Consider the following 21366-nt stretch of genomic DNA (forward strand, 5'->3'; position numbering starts at 1 on the left):
CCCTTAAATTATTCCTAATTCTCATGTCCATCTCCTAACATTGAGGGGTTAAAAATAAGGACTGAGGCCCAGGCTTGGTTTATGTCGAGTTCAACTACTGACTTGCTGTGTGACCTTGGAGAGGTCGCTTAACCTCCTTGTGGCTCAGTTTTCTCATCTGAAAGGGGTAACAACAGTACTCATCCATAGAATGTTTTTCTTTTTACATCCTTCAAACAATGACTGGAATATTGTAAACATTCAATAAATATTAGCTATTATTAATAATAGCATCTGTGGATAAAGGTCAAGTATTATTTATAAACAATTGGTCCTTCATTTTTTATGACTGGAGTTTGGCAGGACTAGGTATTGATCTGAAATGAGATAGCAAAATACTGCAAGCACAAGTTTATCAGGTAAAAGTAAGAGACAATTGCTTCATAATTAGGCGGGTTTCTCTGTTTCTCTGACCTTAGACATATGCTCATTAAGCAACATTTTTAGAAGGTATCAAAGGACTGTCTTCAACAAATTTGCTTCAAACTCTGGGGCATTATTAAAAGCTGGTAGGACTAGCACTAGACATGAGTCACAATAGCCACTGGTTGCTTTCACTCTATGAAGAAAACCGTACTGGTTAGGAAGCCCATCTAAATGTTTCAGGAAAAGCACTGGGATCATGATTTATCTAGTTTCCTCTCTTAAAGTGTTAAATAAAAGAAATTATTCTCTCAAACATGATTTGTACTTTATTTGATAGGCCTTGCTTGCTTTTAAATATAAAATCTGAATTATAAAACCATGTGAAAATTGTTTACTCTCAACAATGTGCTCTGAAAAGATTTACGTTGTGATGAGAGACAGAATTTCTACAACTGGTATTTAATATAAAAGGATAAATAGCTAGAAATATAGTTATACTATCTTGGCAGTTATATAACGATATGAATTTTTTTTTTTTTTTTTTTTTGCGGTACGTGGTCCTCTCACTGTTGTGGCCTCTCCCATTGCGGAGCACAGGCTCCGGACACGCAGGCTCAGCGGCCATGGCTCACGGGCTCAGCCGGTCCGCGGCATGTGGGATCTTCCCAGACTGGGGCACGAACCCGTGTCCCCTGCATCAGCAGGCAGACTCTCAACCACTGAGCCACCAGGGAAGCCCCACGATATGAATTTTGACTCATATTGAGCTTGATATTTAAATTTCCCAGGTCTTTTCCACATACATTTCTATTCAGATTTCCCCAAACTAATTGGTACAGATAACTTTTGGTTTAGGTGTATTTAATCCTATTGAATTTCATCTTATATACAGCTTATTTTCAGCAGTGACTACTTCTACAAGACGTTTTTGAATACTGATTCTGTCATTCATTCAGTAAACTTGTACTGGATGCCTACTGTTTGTGAGGCATTCACTAGACCCCGAAGATACGAAGGTAAATAATATATGGGCCCTATCATCGAGTTGTTCACAATATAGTGAGGGAGAAGGTTATAGGCATCCAAACACATAAATAATGTGCACTGTGGGGAATTCCCTGGCAGTCCAGTGGTTAGGACTCTGGGCTTCTACTTCAGGGGCAAGGGTTCAATCCCTGGTCAGGGAACTAAGATCCTGCATGTCACATGGCACGGCCAAACAGATAAACAAATAGCCAAACAGATAAATAAATAAAGTCCTTAAAAAAAAAAGAAAGTGCACTGTGCTGAGGGCTGTAATAGAGGCAGGCACACAGCAGGGTGGGGAGATAGGGAGTGAGTGGTCAAGGCTACCTGTGAAGTAGAAAGACACCACAGTAGAAATAATGATAGAGTTGAGTTTTAAATATTGAGCATATATTTATCAGATGCACAAGGTGAAGAAAAACATTGCAAGTGGAGGACCACCTGTAAAAGAGATGTAAAGTGGCTTGGTGAATTAAAAGAACTATAAATAGAACGTTATGTTTAGGGACAAGCGGCAAGAGATCATAACAAGGTATATACGAGGTTTTATTTGCCATCTAAGAAGTAGGGATTTTTGTTTATGGGAAGCCACTAAAAAGTTTCAAGAAGTGGAGTCACATGCTAAATATGCATTTTATTCATTTGTTTGACAGACATTTATTAAGCTCCAAATTAGTGGTGGCAGGAGGTGGAAGGGAGATTGGAGGTGGGAAAGACTAGAGGAGACTAAAAAATGATTGCAGTTGTCTAAGATAAACAGTGTATACATTTGAGAGACTTCAGCATCTGGGTGGTAGTTAAAGCCATGAGAATAAGTGAGATTTCCTAGGGAGAGCGTATATAGCAAAAAGTGGAGGGTATGAGACAAAAGCCTGAGAAGAGAAGACTGGGTACAAAGAATCTAGAGATAGGTGGAGATATAGGTATGCATGGGGGGAGGGGAGGGAATTTCAGGAAGAAAAGAATGATTAATGATCTTAAATGACTCCGAGATATCAAGTTAGCTGAGGACTGAGAAGTACCTATTGGATTTGGAAATCAGGAAGTTGTTTATGACCTTTTATAGAGTAGCTTCAAGAGAGGCTAGACTGTAGTAGACTGAAGGGTGAGTGGAAGGTTCGTGTAGGCAATGAATCTAGACTATTCTTCCAAACAGTTTGATGGTAGCTGGAGCTACCATCAGGGATGAGGGAAGATTTTTAGGACAGAAATGTCTTGGATATATTTGTAAGTTAGTGGGGAGAGAGGCAGTAAAGAGTATGAGGATGAAAATAGAGGAGGGGGTCAACAATTGATGAATCAGGATCTCAGCAATGGGAAGAATGTATTCCAGAGCATGGCTGGAGGGAGTTTCTTATACAGAAGGAGGGATACATCCTTTTAAGATGGGAGGGAAATTGGAGGGGTAGGGAGGGTAAATTTGAAGGTGAAGTTGCTGAGATCATTTGCTGGTCAAGAAGAGCACGGGGCTGAATTGGAGACTGACAAAAAGAAAAGATTGTGAATAATCTTGAAGGGAGTGTACAAAGTGCAGTATAAATTGTGGGGTTGGTTCAAGATTGAGAAATTGGAAGATGGAGGGGTGAGGATTTTATGGATATGAGTGTACTGGCTGGAGAGTAAATCGAATGGTCTCTCAGGATGGAAGTGTCATCAGGAAATGGAAAAGCCCTATGGCATAGGATTGGAGACTACCATTCAGGCTGACATAAATATATTTATCTATAATTTGTTGATTTTGAAGCAGTAATTAATCTACCTAACTTATGATTACCCAGTATACAATGCTCCTTTTTCAAATCCCTTACTAAGACCGAAATCTTTTCACTTCCAATTTAATAAAACTATCAAAATTTTAACTTTTTAGTAAAACCATACTTTCTGCTGATCACAATGGTTCTATCTGTTAAGTTGTCCTTGATTTTTTTGTTACAGATGGTGTCAGCCTGACTGCTGTCTGGAATTATATCAATATCTAGGACGTGTGATTCAATATGCAGAAATTTATTGTACTGTATTCATATTCATTTATCATAGCAAGTACCTGTTCAGTTTAGAAACGTTTTTGTATGGTTTATAATTAAAATATTGCTTTAAATAAATTAACTGTCAATGAGTAGCAATAGAATGTTGTATAAATTGCATATTACTTTGAGAGAACTTAAGCAGATTTGCTACTTTCAGAAATAATGTCTTTGTGTAACGTCACATTCCTTTTTAACAATTAACATACACGTATTCTTTTGTACTACAGATAGTGTTGCAATGCTGAAGTCAGTTTAAATCGTTTGCTACATGTTATTTAGAATGATTACTTGCTTCTGTGTATGTATAAGACGTGCCCATAAAATAATGAGGCTACAAATGACCTACACAATTCAATATCACTAATCAATTAGTCCCACTTTGGATTTTCAAAGAGAGAACATAGTATGGAAGACCAGAAGAAGAGATCACTTTAAAAGCTTCTTCCAAATACAAGAGTTACTTGAGCTGGAGACAATCAGTCTTTTGATAGAAGATATTTTGCCAACGGGTGACAAATGTATAATTTAAAAATAAATTTTTCATATGTTTTCTTGCACTTTTTTTCTCCCTAGATGTTTCTGTTGGCAATAACATGTGCGTATGTATCCAAAACACTATCCGGATCTTATATGAATTCCATGCTCACACAAATAGAGAGACAATTCAACATCCCAACATCTCTAGTTGGATTTATTAATGGAAGCTTTGAGATTGGTAATGAATTATTTTTCCATTACTTCTTTTTATACATTATTTTATCCAGGGAGCTAGTCTGAATTTTACTTTCCTTATTTTCCGCTTTGTACCGTTTAACTGACTGAATGTATTTTCTAAAATGACTTAAATAGCCTAGCTCACTTTCGAATATGTTGAGAAACAATTCATTTCAATATTATCCCTGAATAACACTTAAACATCGTCACATATCCCATCATGGGACTTTTTATTCTAATAGTTAATTTTTTTTTATTCTAATAGTCCTTTGGTTAGCTAGCATGAGTAGCAGAGTGTTTAGAGTACTAATATTTAATCTATTATTTGATAACCCTTACAGCTTTATTTTCATGTTTAGAAGATATCATGGGAAACAAAGGAATATGTTTTCAAAAAAAAAAGCAAATATTTCTCTTCTCCTATTGTTTCTGGGAGGTTGACAATTCTCCTTTCTAAGTGCAGAGGGAGGAAGAAACAGCTTTCACATCTCGCTGAATTTATTTCAGAAACAGCTTTTAGGGAAGAATAAAGCCTTTTCTTAGGCTCTGATTTTTGTGGCCGACTGGGATGTGAGGACAGAGAGAAAGAATGGAGGGAAAGATTTCTTCTGTGAACAAACCCGCAGAGAAATACAAATGTCACTCCTTTACAGTTTTGTAATGGCTTTTACTTCCTTCAAGAGGAAAGTTGCCTTTAATATTTTTAATCAGTATCTGAAAGAAAAATTAGGATGGGGTAGAGGCAAAACTGAAGCAGGTGATGCTTGATCTTGTCTACTAGTGCCCAGCTCTCTCAGACCTCATTCTGTGCCACCCGTTTGCTGGCTATGGAGATCCTGGCTATGGAGTCAGAAGTCACTCCTTGTAGAGTCCCTGTGTAAACTCACCTCGCAGTCTAATGGAGGGCATAGGTGCCAAATAATTTAACTGAATGCAGTAAGTTTGGTGACATAGGTATATGCAATGTCCTATAGGAACACAGAGGAGGGACACAACCTCACTTAAGGAAGATAGGCTCTTGAAGTAAAAAGTTTTCTGGGTGACGAAACAGGGTTAGATAAGTGTGAAGAGAATTCCAATAGAAGAAGAAGCGTAATGTTGAAACAGCCTGGTAGGTTGTGTAGGAAGCAACATTCAGCCCAGTGTTATGGACTGGCCACACTTCAGGTGGCAATTCCTAGAATATAGGTCTGGAGAAATGGGCAGGGGTGAGAAATGGACTATTGGAGAGCTTCGTGTGTGTGTGTGCTATGGAACTTACCTTTTATCCTCTAGGTAATGGAGAGTCACTAAGAGATGGGCAGAGGTTATTAACATTTCTGTGTCAAGGACCTCTTTGGCAATCTGATGCCATATAATCTCAGAATAATGTAATTGCGTAAAATAAAAACCCTAAGGGTACAAAGGAAGTCAATTATACTGAAATAAAATTATCAAAATATTAAAAGCAGCTTATATAATAATTGTACTTCTTACCATCACATTAAATAACAATATCTACACTAATTTTGAAGTAATCATCGGTGTCAATAATATTTTGAAGTATCTGCAACAACTGTAATGTATGCAAATACCTGTAACTTCTGTTGGTGATAATTGATGACAAAATCATACATACTGTTAATACTAATGTAGTTTGTGTCTACTTTCACAGTCAAAGGAAATACTAATATTAAGTTACTGAAAATAAAGATGCAATTTTTTTTCTCACTCAAGTTCATGGAGGACCTGATTTCTATCCATGGACTCCTTTGGGGTTTATAGATAGCAGGTCAAGAACCTCTGTTAAACGTCATTGTGAAACAGAGCTCTCCCTCAGGGCAGGGGTTGCGTCCTATTCATTTATTATTTCATGCATCCCTAGCACCAATCCCAGTATTTCAGATATTTATTATACAATAAATGCTGGATAGTCAATGATTGGGTGAGGCTGTTAATTTAGACTTTGTTCATACTAATTGATATATTAATTTTTCACATCAATTTTTTCTAGGAAATCTTTTGTTGATTATATTTGTGAGTTATTTTGGAACTAAACTGCATAGACCTATAATGATTGGTGTTGGATGTGTGGTTATGGGCCTTGGGTGTTTCTTACAATCACTACCTCATTTCCTCATGGACCGGTAAGTACTGCAGTCTCTGATGATTTCTTTAGGTGCAACTTTCTGCAGGAAATAAGCTTGGATTTCTTTCTAGGAACAATGCTCCTAAAGACACAGAGCGCTGTAATAGAAACTGCAAGGTTCAGATTCTGTTCCACCCCCTGTTTTGTGCTCTTAGCTACCTGGCTTCCACTTACACGTCAATTTATGAAATAGAGATTTGGGACAACTCCTTTATGGAGTTGAGTCTGATGAAAAGATTCTTAGGACCTGGCAAGGTTTGGGATTACTCCTTTCTAGGGACTATTTAGACACTTCTAATTACAGTTGAGTTTCTGTTTAATTATGGGTCACCAAAGGGTAGACCAGTCTGAAGGTTGATTTTCATTTTAAATTTTTATCAAAGTAATATGTGTGCAAAATTGTGAACGGTAAAATTATATTGAAAAAAGCATTGTCCCCCACCCCTTCAACATTGCTCATATTACTCCTCTCCGGAGGCAACTACTCCCAACTCCTCTAGCTCTTTCTTCTTCTGTTTGCTTCCATATTTCTAAGTAAATGTTTATCCTTTTAGTGTTTGATACTTTAGTGTTCTATATAGACGTATTGACTTCCTACTGTAAAATCATACTCACTATTCCATGTGTGTGACTATGTAACTATTTCTCATATTTCAGCTGAACCATGCTGTTATTTTCCCTTTCTTATATCACTTTTTATTTTCCCTGGATTTAATAATTGCCTCATTTTATATTTGATCCATTTTCTTTCTATTTCTCACTAATCATCACCAAATTCTTTACCGGTAGGACAGTGTCTTCTCAATATATTCATACCTATCAGAGGGTTTCATTTTTCTCTTTGAGATGCCTCTCCTGTCATCATCAATTTTCCATCTGCAATCTGAACTGGGAACTCTCCAGGCCTGCTGCATGGCTGCTCCTTTGAAATTTTCACTCACCATTCTCCTTGGGAATTTGTTCTGCCTCTTTCTTCCATTCAGTTACTTACTTCCTGGGTAGTAATATCTTCTCCTTTCCTTTTCATTCTTACTCTTTTTGTGGAAAATGTCATCTAATAGGTTTCTGAGAAAGTGTGCAAGGAAAGTAATAATTTTAAGACCTTAAACATCGGGAAGTATTCCTATTCTACTCCCATACCCGATGACAGTTTGGATGGTATAAAATTCTGGTTTGAAGTTTTTTCCCTAGGGATTTTTTTTTTGGGGGGTATGCGGGCCTCTCACCGTTGTGGCCTCTCCTGTCGCGGAGCACAGGCTCCGGACGCGCAGGCTCAGCGGCCATGGCTCACGGGCCCAGCCGCTCCGCGGCATGTGGGATCTTCCCGGACCGGGGCACGAACCCGTGTCCCCTGCATCGGCAGGAGGACTCCCAACCACTGCGCCACCAGGGAAGCCCTTCCCTAGGGATTTTGAAGACATCATTTCCAATACTTTCTAGTTTCCGGTGTTACTCTTGAGAAGCCTATACCATTCTAACCCCTGTGACCAGTTTCTTTTCTCTAGGAGCTGTTGGGATTTTCCTTTAAACTCCAGAATTTGAATGCATGGTAATCATGTTGGTATAAATGATCTTCCTTTATCGTGCTAGGTGCCTTCAATCTGGACATTTGTAAAAATTACTTGTATTGTTTCTTTGATAATATCCTCCCTTCTTCCACCCCTCTACTTTCTCTTTCTAGAGCTTCTACTTGTTCTTGAATATTGTTACATCCTGAGTTGAGCTTACAGTTTTCTCATCTTTTCTCTCCAACTTTCTATCTCTTTGCCTTCTTGTTACTTTTAGGGGAGATTTCTAAAGATTTTTTGTTTTTGTTTTTGATGTGGACTATTTTAAAGTCTTTTATTGAATTTGTTACAATATTGCTTCTGTTTTAGTTTTCTGGGTTTTTTGGCTGCGAGGCACGTGGGATCTTAGCTCCCCAGCCAGGGATGGAACCCGCACTCCCTGCATTGGAAGGCGAAGTCTTAACCGCTGGACTGCTAGGAAAGTCCCTGGGGGAGATTTCTTTATCTTCCAAACCTTTGAATGGATTTCTAACTTTTGCTATCATATTTTTAAGTTTTAAGGACTCTTGTTCTTTGAATGTATCTTTTTAGGGAACATCTCGCTCTTACTTTAAGAATGCAATGTCTTTTCCATCTACATTTGAAGTGTACAGTTTTTTATTTGTTTTGTCTTTGTCTTTATATTATAGGCTTCCTTCATATATCTGGCGGTCCTTGGTTAGCTATTCATATTTGAGAGAGAGGAATAGCAACAACAAGCTAACCAGAAGTTCTGTGGTACATGTGTAGGACGTGGTTGTTGGAGGGCTTCTTCCCAGCACAGGGACTGGGTGTTTTAGAGATGGCTCAGAACTGTCCATAACCTGTCAGTTAACTCAGGCAGGGATTCTCCAATCTGTTGCCTGAGACATGGCAGCTTGGCTACCAGCCAGGTGGGAGTGGGAGTCTCTTTTATCACTATGTAGATTTTTCTTTTACTTAATATCCCCAGGTATGGCCTCCTATCCTCAATGTGCTTGTTTTGACTCTCTGCAGTCTAAGGCCATGTTCGTTGGGATGGTGGAGGGTGTCTATTCTAAGGGTTTAACTGTTCCTTATACACACTTTAAACCAATCCTCTGATTTTTTGGATCATACCCACTCCCGCCTTTAGAAGTATCTCGTATCCTGCCTGAAACCTTCCAGGGATATGTGGCACGTGTTTGGTTCCTCCCCTGCAGGCACGCACTTAGGCTTGTGTTTCTCATATTTTCTAGTTCAGTGACCACTCATCTCCTTTCCCATTTTCAGAATCTTTATCTTCTTGTCGAATTTTCAAAATCCCTTTCTCCTTGTCAAATCTTCCATTTTCTTTATCCTTGTGGCATTATGCCTTTTCCTTTACTATTTTATAATCCATCAACTGTCATTTTGCTGAAGTTTGGGGGATGAATGAACGTTGAATGAGTTATTGGGGTTTAGTGGATAAGTTAAATGAAAATGATACGTTATCTTCTCAGGTATTTCTGAAGGGATCAGAAGTGTTCAGGCAAAGAGTTTTTACTGTCCTTTTAGTTCCTATCCTGTCCAAGACAACATCAAGTAATATTCAGCTATTATTTACATTTCTTTCCACTCTCTGCCAAAGGTGTTATTTTTTTTGTCTGAAGCTGACAAGTCTCATGGGATCATGGGTATGGAGAGAGAAGCCTTTGTCCACAGTTCACAGCCACTCTGTGACCATGACTGGACAGTTGTTCAAAGGGGAAGGCATTTTGACCCTTTTTATTATGTTCTATAGCATAGAAATCAGAACTATCAGTGACATACAAGCATAGCACTCTTTAGCTCATTTGGAACTCAGAAGGGCAAGGTTGTCTGTGTGTGTGTGTGTGTGTGTGTGTATGTGTGTGTGTTTTGTTTTGTTTTGTTTTTGGATTTCTCTTATCTACTAGAAATATAGAAACCAGTCCAGCATAATTTCTACCACAGAGAGACTTAGCTGGACATATTTTCTTCCATTATTGCAGCTTATAATATACTTTCTGAGAAAGGGCATGGGATCTTGTGGTAATTTGCCTAAGATAATATGGTCACAGTGTATTAACCCTTTTGTCCTTATGAGAAGAGAAAAACTCATTACGTTGCACTGTCACAGTGTTTGAATCTCCAAAGGTCTCTCATTATGATGGGCAAATATTTTGTTTTTCTTGGGGATCGATGAATGCATGAAGGGATTACTGTTTGAATTCTCAGAAAGTGGGGTATATTTTTTACGAGCAAACCTCAGAGGATCCAAAGTTGGAAGCTTGTTTGTTGCGTTGTTTTTCCTCCCAAAGCTTTATCTTCTTTATTATACTTCGTAGAGTCTATTATTTTTCTTCCTTTTAGTTCCTTATCCACAGCAATTATTTCCAGGAAATGATCACCTAAAAACCACAAAGCATTGATGTTAGGTAATCTAAAGGATAGACCATACATATGCAGATAATTGAAAGCTGGCTGTCAACGAATGGCACGTTTTCGTGAGTGGCAAGTTCTTTTTGATGATAGCAATCTATGATGACTGGGTGGCAAAGCTGAAAAGACATCTGCTTTCCTGGGTTTGGATGTTGTATCTTAAGTGAAGCAGGAGCATCTTCACAATGCTCACATTGTCCTCATTGGCTCCTTAACACAAATGTGTTTTCCCTGTGTTCATACAGATATGAATATGAATCTACAGTTTCAGTTTCTGGTAATTTGTCCTCAAACAGTTTCTTGTGTATGGAAAACAGAACCCAGAGTTTCAAACCAACAGAAGATCCATCAGGTTGTCTGCTTCATTTTATTACTTTAGTTAATTTGTAACTGAACACTTTCTGTGGAGGGTCTTTGAATGCGTTACTGGGTTTGGTTAAGTAAGGTAGAGGAACAAAAAGATATTTTTTCCCCTCTAAAGGATTTTAGAGGGGATCATGGAGGAGAATAAGGAAGAGGAATGGCTAATAATAGAAAACGTAATGCCTCTTATATTTGAATATACCTATTAAGACTGCCTTGTCTTTTTTTTTTTTTTTTTTTTGTGGTACGCGGGCCTCTCACTGTTGTGGCCTCTCCCGTTGCGGAGCACAGGCTCCGGACGCGCAGGCTCAGTGGCCATGGCTCACGGGCCCTGCCGCTTCGTGGCATGTGGGATCTTCACGGACCGGGGCACGAACCCGTGTCCCCTGCATGGGCAGGCGGACTCTCAACCACTGCGCCACCAGGGAATCCCGCCTTGTCTGTTCTTTAAAATGGTTATTTAAAAATCAGTCAAAGACATCCACCCAAGGGCCACTGTAAAATTAATTCCTTAGAGGAAAACATCTTAGAAGGATGGGTTTATACTGATGATTTGGTCTATACAATTATCTAAATAGGAAACAGAGGTAGAAACAAAGTTCAAAAGATTTGTGTTATATTATTGATATTCTATAGCAGAGAAAGCAGGCAAATATGCTATAGTTCTGAATACTCTAGTCTCTTTCTACTGAACTAGGAACTTGTCTTTTTTGCCCAGTTGTCCCTCTTTACCAGAGACTACTTCCTAATCCAGCACGATAGTGTACAATAATGGTGTTTCTTCCAGGTTCTTGCAGTCCCAGGCACCAGCATACCTGCCTCTGCCCCTTCATGTGCTAAAGGACCTGTATAATCTGGTGATACTTAGTCTATAGGTGACCCTGTTAATTTACCTCAGACCAGAACTTCTTTTCCTGTGATGGGCACATTTTCAGGCTGGATTCATATTAGTGGAAGTTACGGTGGTTCCTTAGGCTGGGAATTTCACCACCAGCATGGGATAAGAGGGAATCAAAATAGTTCAAATGAGTATAAGAATAGCTGTCTCAGAAACTCTAAATCAAAGGAACCCCCTGGGGAAGCAAAAGAAAACAGTGACATCAGCAATAGCCCGCGTTCTCTCCTTGAGTTGGCTTTTGCCAAAGAATGACTCAGGTCCTGTTTCCTATTTTTCCTAATGTGCATTGTAGTAGATAAACAAAACCTTCCCAGTGGGTGTATCTCCAGGGAAATGTGTTGACTCCTTAATCACCTGGTATTTTCAGTTTTGCCCTAGAGGAAACCTGGAGTTTGCCTATGATCTATAGACATAAACATTGTGCTCATCATAGATAAAAATATGAATACCCAGCAACGGAGACTATGATTTTCTGGACTGGGAATGACTGAGAGATAGCCTCACAAGAAAGTTTGAGACTCAGCTGTGTTCAGGACCCTCACATCTGTGGGTGGCACAGTTTACTAATCATCGGGAAAATGCAAATCAAAAACCACAATGAGATATTATCTTACACCTGCCAGAATGGCTGTCCTTATAAAGGTAACAAATAACAAATATTGGTGAGGATGTAGAGAAAAGGGAACACTTGTACGCTGCTGATGGGAATCTAAATTGGTGCAGCCAGTATGAAAAACAGTATGGAGGCTCCTCAAAAGATTAAAAATAGAACTACCACAGGATCTAGCAATTCTACTCCTGGATATATATATACATATATGAAAAAACCAAAAACACTAATTCAAAAAGATACATGCACCCCAATGTTCATAGTAGCATTATCTACAATAGCCAAGATATGGAAGCAACCTAAGTGTGCATCAACAGATAAATGGATAAAGAAGACGTGGTGAATACATACACAGTGGAATATATTACTCAGCCGCAGAAAAGAATGAAATTTTGCCATTTGCAACAACATGGATGGACCGGGAGGGTATTGTGTTTAGTGAAATAAGTGAGAAAAAGAGAAATACTGTATGTTTTGACTTACATGTTGAATCTAAAAAATGAAACGAATAATATAAGAGAACAGAAACAGACTCATACGTGCAGAGAACAAACTAGTGATTACCAGTGGGGAGAAGGGTGGGAGGAGGGGGGGAAAACAGGAGGAGGGGATTAAGAGGTACAAACTACTAGGTATAAAATAAATAAAAGGATGTAATGTACAACACAGGGAATGTTGCCAATGTTTTATAATAACTTTGTATGGAGTATAATCTATAAAAATATCAAATTATTATGTTGTACACATGAAACTAATATAGTATTGTTAGTCACTGTACTTCAATTTTAAAAAGTTATTTGGTGATCACAGTATACAGTGGGCTCTATAGAGAAAATGTGATTACTACTCAGTTAAATATTTTTTATTTCTATAAAGTAATTAGAACTGTAGAGAATTCAAAACTCAGTGAGCCTCTTACATAAATCTTATAAATATAGTCTCAATTCTAGGGAGAGATATTTGTGTTTTTTCCTCTCCCCAAAGTTAGTATATATATTGGGTAGCACTTATAACAGCTAACTAAGTTTAGTAGTTGCTGGTAAACTAACTCTCTGGAGGGAAAAAAAAGCCTTGGTTTTTAGTGTTTGTCAGTTTCTGTGGTATAAATACTCTCATCAAACTACCAGCATGTTATCACTAAATACTGAATTGGGAAGAGATGTATATACTCATCTCTCCCCAGCCAGTAGGAACTGGCTCCAGCGTACCACTTATTGTTGGCCATACGTAAGTACTCTGTCAGAAAGTGCAAAAGGGGTGGCCCAGTGAGTCATTGCTGGCATAGTAAATTGTTGGCAAGGTGCCATGGTCACATAAGAACTGTGAAATGCTTACCTACCAAAGACTTAGAATTAAGTATTGCTAATATTTCACTACCAAAACACTAATGTAATGTCTTTTTTTCTTTTAATGCAGAATGTGTGAAGGAAGTTAAATCATTAATGTGGGTGTATGTACTAGTTGGAAATATTATACGTGGAATTGGTGAGACTCCCATCATGCCTTTGGGTATTTCCTACATAGAGGATTTTGCCAAATCTGAAAACTCTCCTTTATATATTGGTGAGTTGGAAAATCTGCCTTAGCCTCTTTTCAGGACAGTAAGCTCCTTGAGCATGGATATTAGTTATTTATTTGGATGCTTAGTGATGAACAGAAGAGTGCTTTGGCACAACTGGCCCTCATTTAAAGTTTGTTGAATGGAGCAATTATGGGCTGACTCCAAATAAGCCACTTTGCTAAACCTGCTTTTCACTATTGAAAATGCCATTAATCTAGTGTCCCTGGAGTTCTATTTGACTCCTCCATTTGCTGGGCACCACTCTATACCCAATCTGTTAAGAGATTTAGCAATGTTTTCTCCAAAATGTCTCATATTCAAAACCTTTCTCACTATTTTCATTACTTCTGTTTTTGTTCAGGTCTTCATCACTTCATGTATATGTTATTATAATTTCTATATTGGTCATTTTATCTGTAGTATTTATAATCAATTTCTTATAAAAATTCTTGCAGTATAATTTTTCTTAACTATTTTAAATATCTTCTCTTTAATGTTGATGAAACTTACTGACTCTGTCTATTAAATATGAGCTCTTTACTTATTACTAGCTCTACACTCAGTTTATCTATTTAGTTTCCTATATAATTTCTCTTTATCACAATTTCTTTAGAATAGCCAGGCTGTTTCATATTTTTCACAAATATCTGTCTTCATAATTTTGGTAATGTTTCCTGAAAATTCATTTTCTAAAATCTATCAGTATCTCCCACAATAGGCAACTTAAGATCCACCTTGTATGTTGTCTTACAATCTCCTGAATATTCTTAATTTATTATGCATAACTTGCTTATATTCCTTAGTTACTCCATCTGTTGTTGGTTATAAAATCATAACTTTGAGTACAGGGACATTTTTCTGTTAAAGTAGAAATATCTTTTTAAAACCAGAAAAGTCAAAGTGGGTGAGAGAAGATAGTAACAGAGCTACATGTAATGAGGAGATTAAAATATTTAGGAATGATTATCCCAAGCAATTTTGGGTGATTTTGATGACTCACTGATTTTGCAATAACCTTTTTCAGTGTTTTTCTATTCAGTCTTTGAAATCCATTCACATACTTATATTGAAAGATTACAGAATGCTCACCTGCAATAAATTAGCAAACACCTTGTTAAAATATGTGTTTCTTTTTTCAACAAATATTAGGGTAGAAACAATGGATAATCTCTACATGTATTAAGATGAATAAGACATTGTCCATATAAAGTTTAGTATATAAATAACTACATAATTATATATCAATAAAATCTGATAAATGTGTATAGTTAAATTTGAAAATCGAAGTAATAATTATTAATAATCCGTGTATAATTAAATAATTATAAGTCAATTAACTATACATCAAGAAAACAATTCCATGTATGGCTCTGGAGTTTAGGAGAGAACATAAAAGCTGGACATGAAATTTAAGAATCATCTATACAGAGACAAAAAATAAAATCAAGAGGGAGAAATGAGGTTGCCATAGGAGGTCAGATGCTACATAGTGAGGAGCCCTAGGATAAAATACTAGGGAATACTTCTACTTAAGTGAATAGAGTAAGAGGAAGAAAACTCAAAGAAGGGGTAGTCATAAGGTACAAGACTAAGACAATAAATGAATGTATAGTTTTGTATCAAGTGGTAGATTTGGGAGTGAAGCTTTCCTGAGGAATATGCCACAAGATATTTATCATAACATAGCATTTCTTTAAAAATCCTCCAAAAATATGACTGTGGAAGGCAACAAAAGAATTTTGCTCTATACTGTGACTTTCTTAATAGTAAGATCCCAGCTGTAATACTGAAGGAACCACAGAATCAAAATATCCACCCATGATACAGTAGTGATAATTCTATTCCAATACCTGACACAGTAATAGTTTACTCACAAGACACAACAAAACTCACCGAAAAAGGCCATCACTTTAACCAGTCTCTAGTACCACAAGAGAAAATGGCTTTGAATCGTAATAGGGACAGTCCCACTAATCTCATCTTTTTTTTTTTTTTTTTTTGCGGTACGCGGGCCTCTCACTGTTGTGGCCTCTCCCGTTGCGGAGCACAGGCTCCGGACGCGCAGGCTCAGCGACCATGGCTCACGGGCCCAGCCGCTCCACGGCATGTGGGATCTTCCCGGACCGGGGCACGAACCCGTGTCCCCTGCATCGGCAGGCGGACTCTCAACCACTGCGCCACCAGGGAAGCCCCATAGAATTTAAAGCTTCCCATTTCCTTAGTTTTATTTCAAAATTATTATTAAGGAATGAAGTCATACATACACACTGATAATTTAAGTAAGTTAGTCTTTCATAAGAGAAAAGGAATATTTTCATCTTCAAGGAGGGCGTTTGCACACAATATGGTCACCCTGCTGCAGCCAGTTGCTTCTAACTGCAGATCTTTACCTGTAACCGAGTGTGAAAGAGAATTTGGAGGCTTAGAGAAAGTGACTTCAAATTAGGAGGCTCCTGTTTCAACATTTAAACAAACATCCTTGTTACTTATACATATACCAAGTTTAATTTTCCTATAGATTGAACACATAAGGCAAAAATATCTAAGGTAAAAACAATTCAATCTTCAGATTCTTCATGGGATTAGAACTCTTTATGTGTGTGTATAACTTTATATCTTCCTTTATTTTTAGGGTTTATAGAAACAGGAGCTATCATTGGTCCTTTGATTGGACTTTCGTTAGCGTCATTCTGTGCAAATGTTTATGTTGACACTGGATCGGTGAACACAGGTAACTCCATAAAATCTATTTATACAGTGTCTAAAGTACACAAAGCATCATCAGGTATGTTATCACATTTAATTGTTACTTTATCTGACCCTCAGTTAGATAGAATCTCCACTTTCCAGGTGACCAAATTGAAGTTGAGGAGTTTAAATAATTTTCAATATTTCAAACCAGTGAGGAGAGCAAGATACAGTGCTGATCTTCTGACTCAAAATCCAGTGCTCTTTCTACTGCACTAATCATATTTCTTGTTTTCAAAAGATTTAAGCACATAGGTTTGAATTCTTTTTAAATCAAGCAATCATTTGAGGATAGTGAAATAGAACTTGTAGCTCTTTAATATGTGCCTATTTATAAATTCCTTACATGATAGGACAGATAGTCAAACGAGCTTATTGCTAGACAGTATTGTAACACCACATATTTTCAGACAAGTTTTATCAGTGCCTGAATTATATGCAAATTCTGTACTTGGATAGAACCTGACAATTATAATTGTAATAATTTTCTGTAGTTCATAAAGGAAATAATGACTCAAGCTAATAAAAATTGTGTGTATCTCTTTACAGATGATCTGACCATAACTCCCACTGATACTCGTTGGGTTGGTGCATGGTGGTTTGGCTTTTTGGTTTGTGCAGGAGTGAATGTGCTTACTGCCATTCCTTTTTTCGTTTTGCCCAAAACGCTTCCAAAGGAAGGACTAGAGGATATTGCTGAGGCCGTTAAAAATGACAAAGAAGAGAAACAAAGCGAAGTCAGGAAGAAAAGTGTTGGAATCACTAAAGGCAAATATAAACATTTTATATTTTACAATTTACTTTTTATTTTCTATAGTCATGTCTGTATCTTAGTCTATCACAATATGCTAGGCTGAGTTAAAACAATTTGTCACTGACAGTCAACAGTCAATAATGTCTAGCTCTGCTACTACAATAATGTTTTCCCATGCTACCACATGGGAGTGAATGATATAGTTTAGAACCTGACTTAGATCAGCATTTATATGAAATTTTATGTCCATCTGGGTACTCAATAAATAAATAAATTAGGTCCCATCTGCCTTAAAAAATCTATTTTACAGAGAGCATAGGTCTAATTAAAAATGAAACTCAAACCAAGAACAAAAGGAGGAAAAAATATATGCTGATCCAAATAAGCACCATATAGGTCTGAAACCAAAAGTATTAGCTGAGCTGTGAGCTTCTTGGAAGTTAAGGCAGAAAAGAAAAAAGGCACCTCAATTATAGGTCATATAATTATCTATATTTGAGAGTGGAAAGGATAACAATTCTTAAAGAGAAATTGTTGCCCAAGTAACAAGTTGTAAAAAAAAGAAAAAATTATATGATGTGCAATACAGGTGATATTGAGTCACGTAGTTGTTTTCCAGCAAATTCAGGACCATATTTCATGTAACAGGTTTCTTTTTTTTGGTATAGATCCTCAATAAAACTCAAAGTATAATTTACAGAAGGTGTATCTATGGGAAACTAAGTAAGATAATCTATGTATAGTATTCAGGAATACTGGTTCTCAAACTTGGCCACATATTGGAATCACCTAGGGAATTTTTAAAATTACTGATGCATGGAAATTTTGTAGTATTACCCAGAGGTCTGATTTAATTAGTATAAGGTATGGCCTGGGCCTTGGAATTCTTAAAGAGTGTCCATTTGGAAGGTGGTGGGGGGCTTAGTTTCCTTACCTCAAAGATAGGGATAAAATACTATTTATTATTATAAAGTTGTTGGGTGAAGGTAAAAGGAGTTCTGACGCATATTACTATTATTACTGCTTACTAGTATTATTATTGTTGATGTTGCCACTTCTACCGTCACCCGTAAATTATAATATCAATTTGCACAGAATTTTTAGCAGTTACAAATTCACTTAAACCACAATTGAACATAATTTAATACTTCTCATATCATTAGGAGCCAATTCAGAATCTTACAAATTCTCAGAGTCCTTACGATTATATTCACAACACTTGTCAAAGGGCCGGTATGGACTGGTAGGGAATTTTAACACAGAATATCATTTATAGTCTGCAAGATAAACTAGGAAAGGGCTTAACTTAGTATATGACATCTAGAAAAGAAATTGAAACTACTGAGACTCATCTATTAGGACAGTATGTCAACAAACATGTGTGACTTCAAAAGCTCCAAAGAGCTGTGAACACAAGTCACTTCTCTGCCATGTACTTTATTCATAAATATGAATTCTGCAACTAGAATTCATTTCTTTGCATTAAACTATGCTTCCTCCTCTTCCAGGTTGTTTACTGATTGATACTTTGCTAGATTGGATTTTAGGCTGTTTATTAAGCAAACCAGGATAATACACAATAAGTAAGGAAATCAAGGCAGACAACATGAAGATAGGAAAAGTGAAAAGAAACTATAAGTGAGACTTTGACCCAAAATGGAGACAGTGTGATCTAGAACATTTGCTAGAGCTGGCCACAAATTTGGCTCTGAGCTTTGTCTGTCCACACAAACAGGAAAACATTCGGTTAACTCATTCACATGGTCTTTAATATATAGCAAATGAATCAGGATCTCAGGGAGCGAGACCTCAGGAAGCAAAGAAATGCCTAGTACTTGAGAAAATTTATATGTCATGAATTTCCACATCTAACTACATTTTAAATGTTCAGGAATGATTAATCAATATGTGAGTGTGAACTTCTTTATCAAATTGTTTTCCTTCCTGGCTTTAGAGGACAGAACAGGAGAACAAGCATCTTTCATTCTAGATGATCTCTAGAGAAGAGAGGATATTAGTACAAGTAAAAGAGAAGGATAGGGCTTCCCTGGTGGCGCAGTGGTTGAGAGTCTGCCTGCCGATGCAGGGGACACGGGTTCGTGCCCCGGTCTGGGAAGATCCCACGTGCCACGGAGCGGCTGGGCCCGTGAGCCATGGCCACTGAGCCTGTGCGTCCGGAGCCTGTGCTCTGCAACGGGAGAAGATAAGAAAGAAATGGTGTGAACTCGGACAATGTTTTTGTCATGTAATAGTTATACTTTTTCCTTAAGACATGTTAGTAACTTAGTGAAGGCAAAACGACTGTGTTCTGATCCCTTCCCACTCAGCTGCCTCACTGTCTTGCAGAAGCTACCAAAACAAGATACAACTTTAGCTTTCAAGGGGCAAAAAGAATCAAGAAACACAAGTGCATTATAAAACAGGAAAACATACTTTAGAGGGGAGGTTGATGTTTCAGAAAAAGTCAATCATAAAATGCAAAGCCAAGTTTGTATGACACTGTTGTCATCCTTTCCTTTCAGATTTTTTACCATTCATGAAAAGTCTTTTGTGCAACCCAGTTTACATGCTTTTCATACTAATAAGTGTGCTGCAATTCAATGCATTTGTCAATATGATCTCCTTCATGCCTAAATATCTGGAACAGCACTATGGAAAATCAGCTTCAGATGCAATCTTTCTCATTGGTATGTTTGTTCTTCTCTGCAATTGTAGCCCACCTTTTTTCCCATGAAATGGTGAACAGTGTGATGATGGGTCTAGGAAACTCCTCAATTGAAATCTGTTAGGATATTTTTGCCCCTGGTAATATCCCCCCGTCTGCTCTCCAGGGAAATCAAGAGAGGGTAAGGAAGAAAAGAAGCCAGAAAATCCTGGTTTTCTTCTTTCTTTGGCTCTTTTTGTAGTCAGAATGCAAATCTGAAATATTTGTGGAAAGTTTAGGGAATGTACAAGTTAGATACAATTTTCAGATTGGTAATTCATTTATGTAAAAAAGAAGACAGAATTAACTCATCAGGAATTTTGTTTCACATCCAGGTTTTACTTTTTTGGCTCCAATTCATGAATTCCGTGGTTTCTAATTTAGTTCCCTGGCTCCCCGGTGTTTTGAGATGTCTCTGCAGCCCATACATTCTGATTTTCCTGCAACCACACTAACCTCGGTGGTTCTACTCCACCCTGAGTTTCTCCTGGGATCTTTTTTACTGTTTTGAAAAGAGAATTTCCAGATTACATGTACCCACATCACCTAGAGTGTTTTTTTTGCGGTACGCGGGCCTCTCACTGCTGTGGCCTCTCCCGTTGCGGAGCACAGGCTCCAGACGCGCAGGCTCTGTGGCCATGGCTCACGGGCCCAGCCGCTCCGCGGCATGTGGGATCTTCCCAGACCGGGGCACGAACCCGTGTCCCCTGCATCGGCAGGCGGACATCTCAACCACTGCGCCACCAGGGAAGCCCCACCTAGAGAGTTTGTTAAAAGTTCAGATACCTGCGACCCATCTCAAATATACTAAATTAGACTCTCTGGAATGGGACTTGAGAATGGATATTAAACAAACTCTCCCAAGAGTGTGATTCAGTGAACAGACCCTGGCACTGTAAGGATGAAACCTAGGGCTGTCTTTTCCCTTTTTTTGGGGGGAGAATTGGGGGAGGGAGAGTGCTAGTCAGTAGCAGCAAGACATGAAATGTAAAGATACTTGACATCACAGGCTCAGCAAAGTGCCTCTAAAATACCTTGAGCTGAGTTAAATTCTTAACAATCAGAGTGGGAATAAAAAGCTGCAGAATCATACAAATCATTCTATGTATGATTATATAATACTGAATATGTTATATACAAATCATTATATATATAATCCCACCCAAAAGAATGGAAAGCAATAAATGACTGGTCAACTTTGACTTGTCACTTCCACCTAGATCCTAAGAAAAGAAATATAGACCTTGATCCCTGCATACAAGAAATTTACAACTTACTGCTATTAATTAAATGAATGACAATGATAACAGTCTTCCAAAATATATTTCGATGTTGTGGGGCATTTAAAAATCTCTCTGTATGTAATACATAACTTAGTGGGGATAAATTTAAATTAGCCTTCTTCACTATGAGTTGGACCTAAATGGTTTTTTATGTGAGACATATTAGATAAATGTGTTATCATATTTTTTCCTTTGCCA

The 21366-nt window shown here is 37.7% G+C and overlaps 1 protein-coding gene across 3 annotated transcripts in view; it reads left to right on the forward strand.

Annotated features, from left to right (window-relative positions):
• SLCO1A2 (solute carrier organic anion transporter family member 1A2) overlaps nt 1–21366 on the forward strand; it is a 104200-nt gene that overhangs the window by 58081 nt on the left and 24753 nt on the right. For 2 of the 3 annotated variants that reach the window (XM_065887742.1, XM_065887743.1), the window contains 7 exons: nt 4032–4173; nt 6166–6298; nt 10493–10599; nt 13535–13681; nt 16312–16410; nt 16977–17195; nt 19704–19868. In XM_065887742.1, the coding sequence (XP_065743814.1) occupies nt 4032–4173; nt 6166–6298; nt 10493–10599; nt 13535–13681; nt 16312–16410; nt 16977–17195; nt 19704–19868 (1012 nt within the window). Of the gene's footprint in view, nt 1–4031; nt 4174–6165; nt 6299–10492; nt 10600–13534; nt 13682–16311; nt 16411–16976; nt 17196–19703; nt 19869–21366 lie in introns of those variants that run through there. The other variant, XM_065887744.1, reaches the window with a different exon arrangement.

Source organism: Phocoena phocoena, chromosome 11, assembly GCF_963924675.1.
Source record: "Phocoena phocoena chromosome 11, mPhoPho1.1, whole genome shotgun sequence".
In the NCBI taxonomy this organism is placed as follows: domain Eukaryota; kingdom Metazoa; phylum Chordata; class Mammalia; order Artiodactyla; family Phocoenidae; genus Phocoena; species Phocoena phocoena.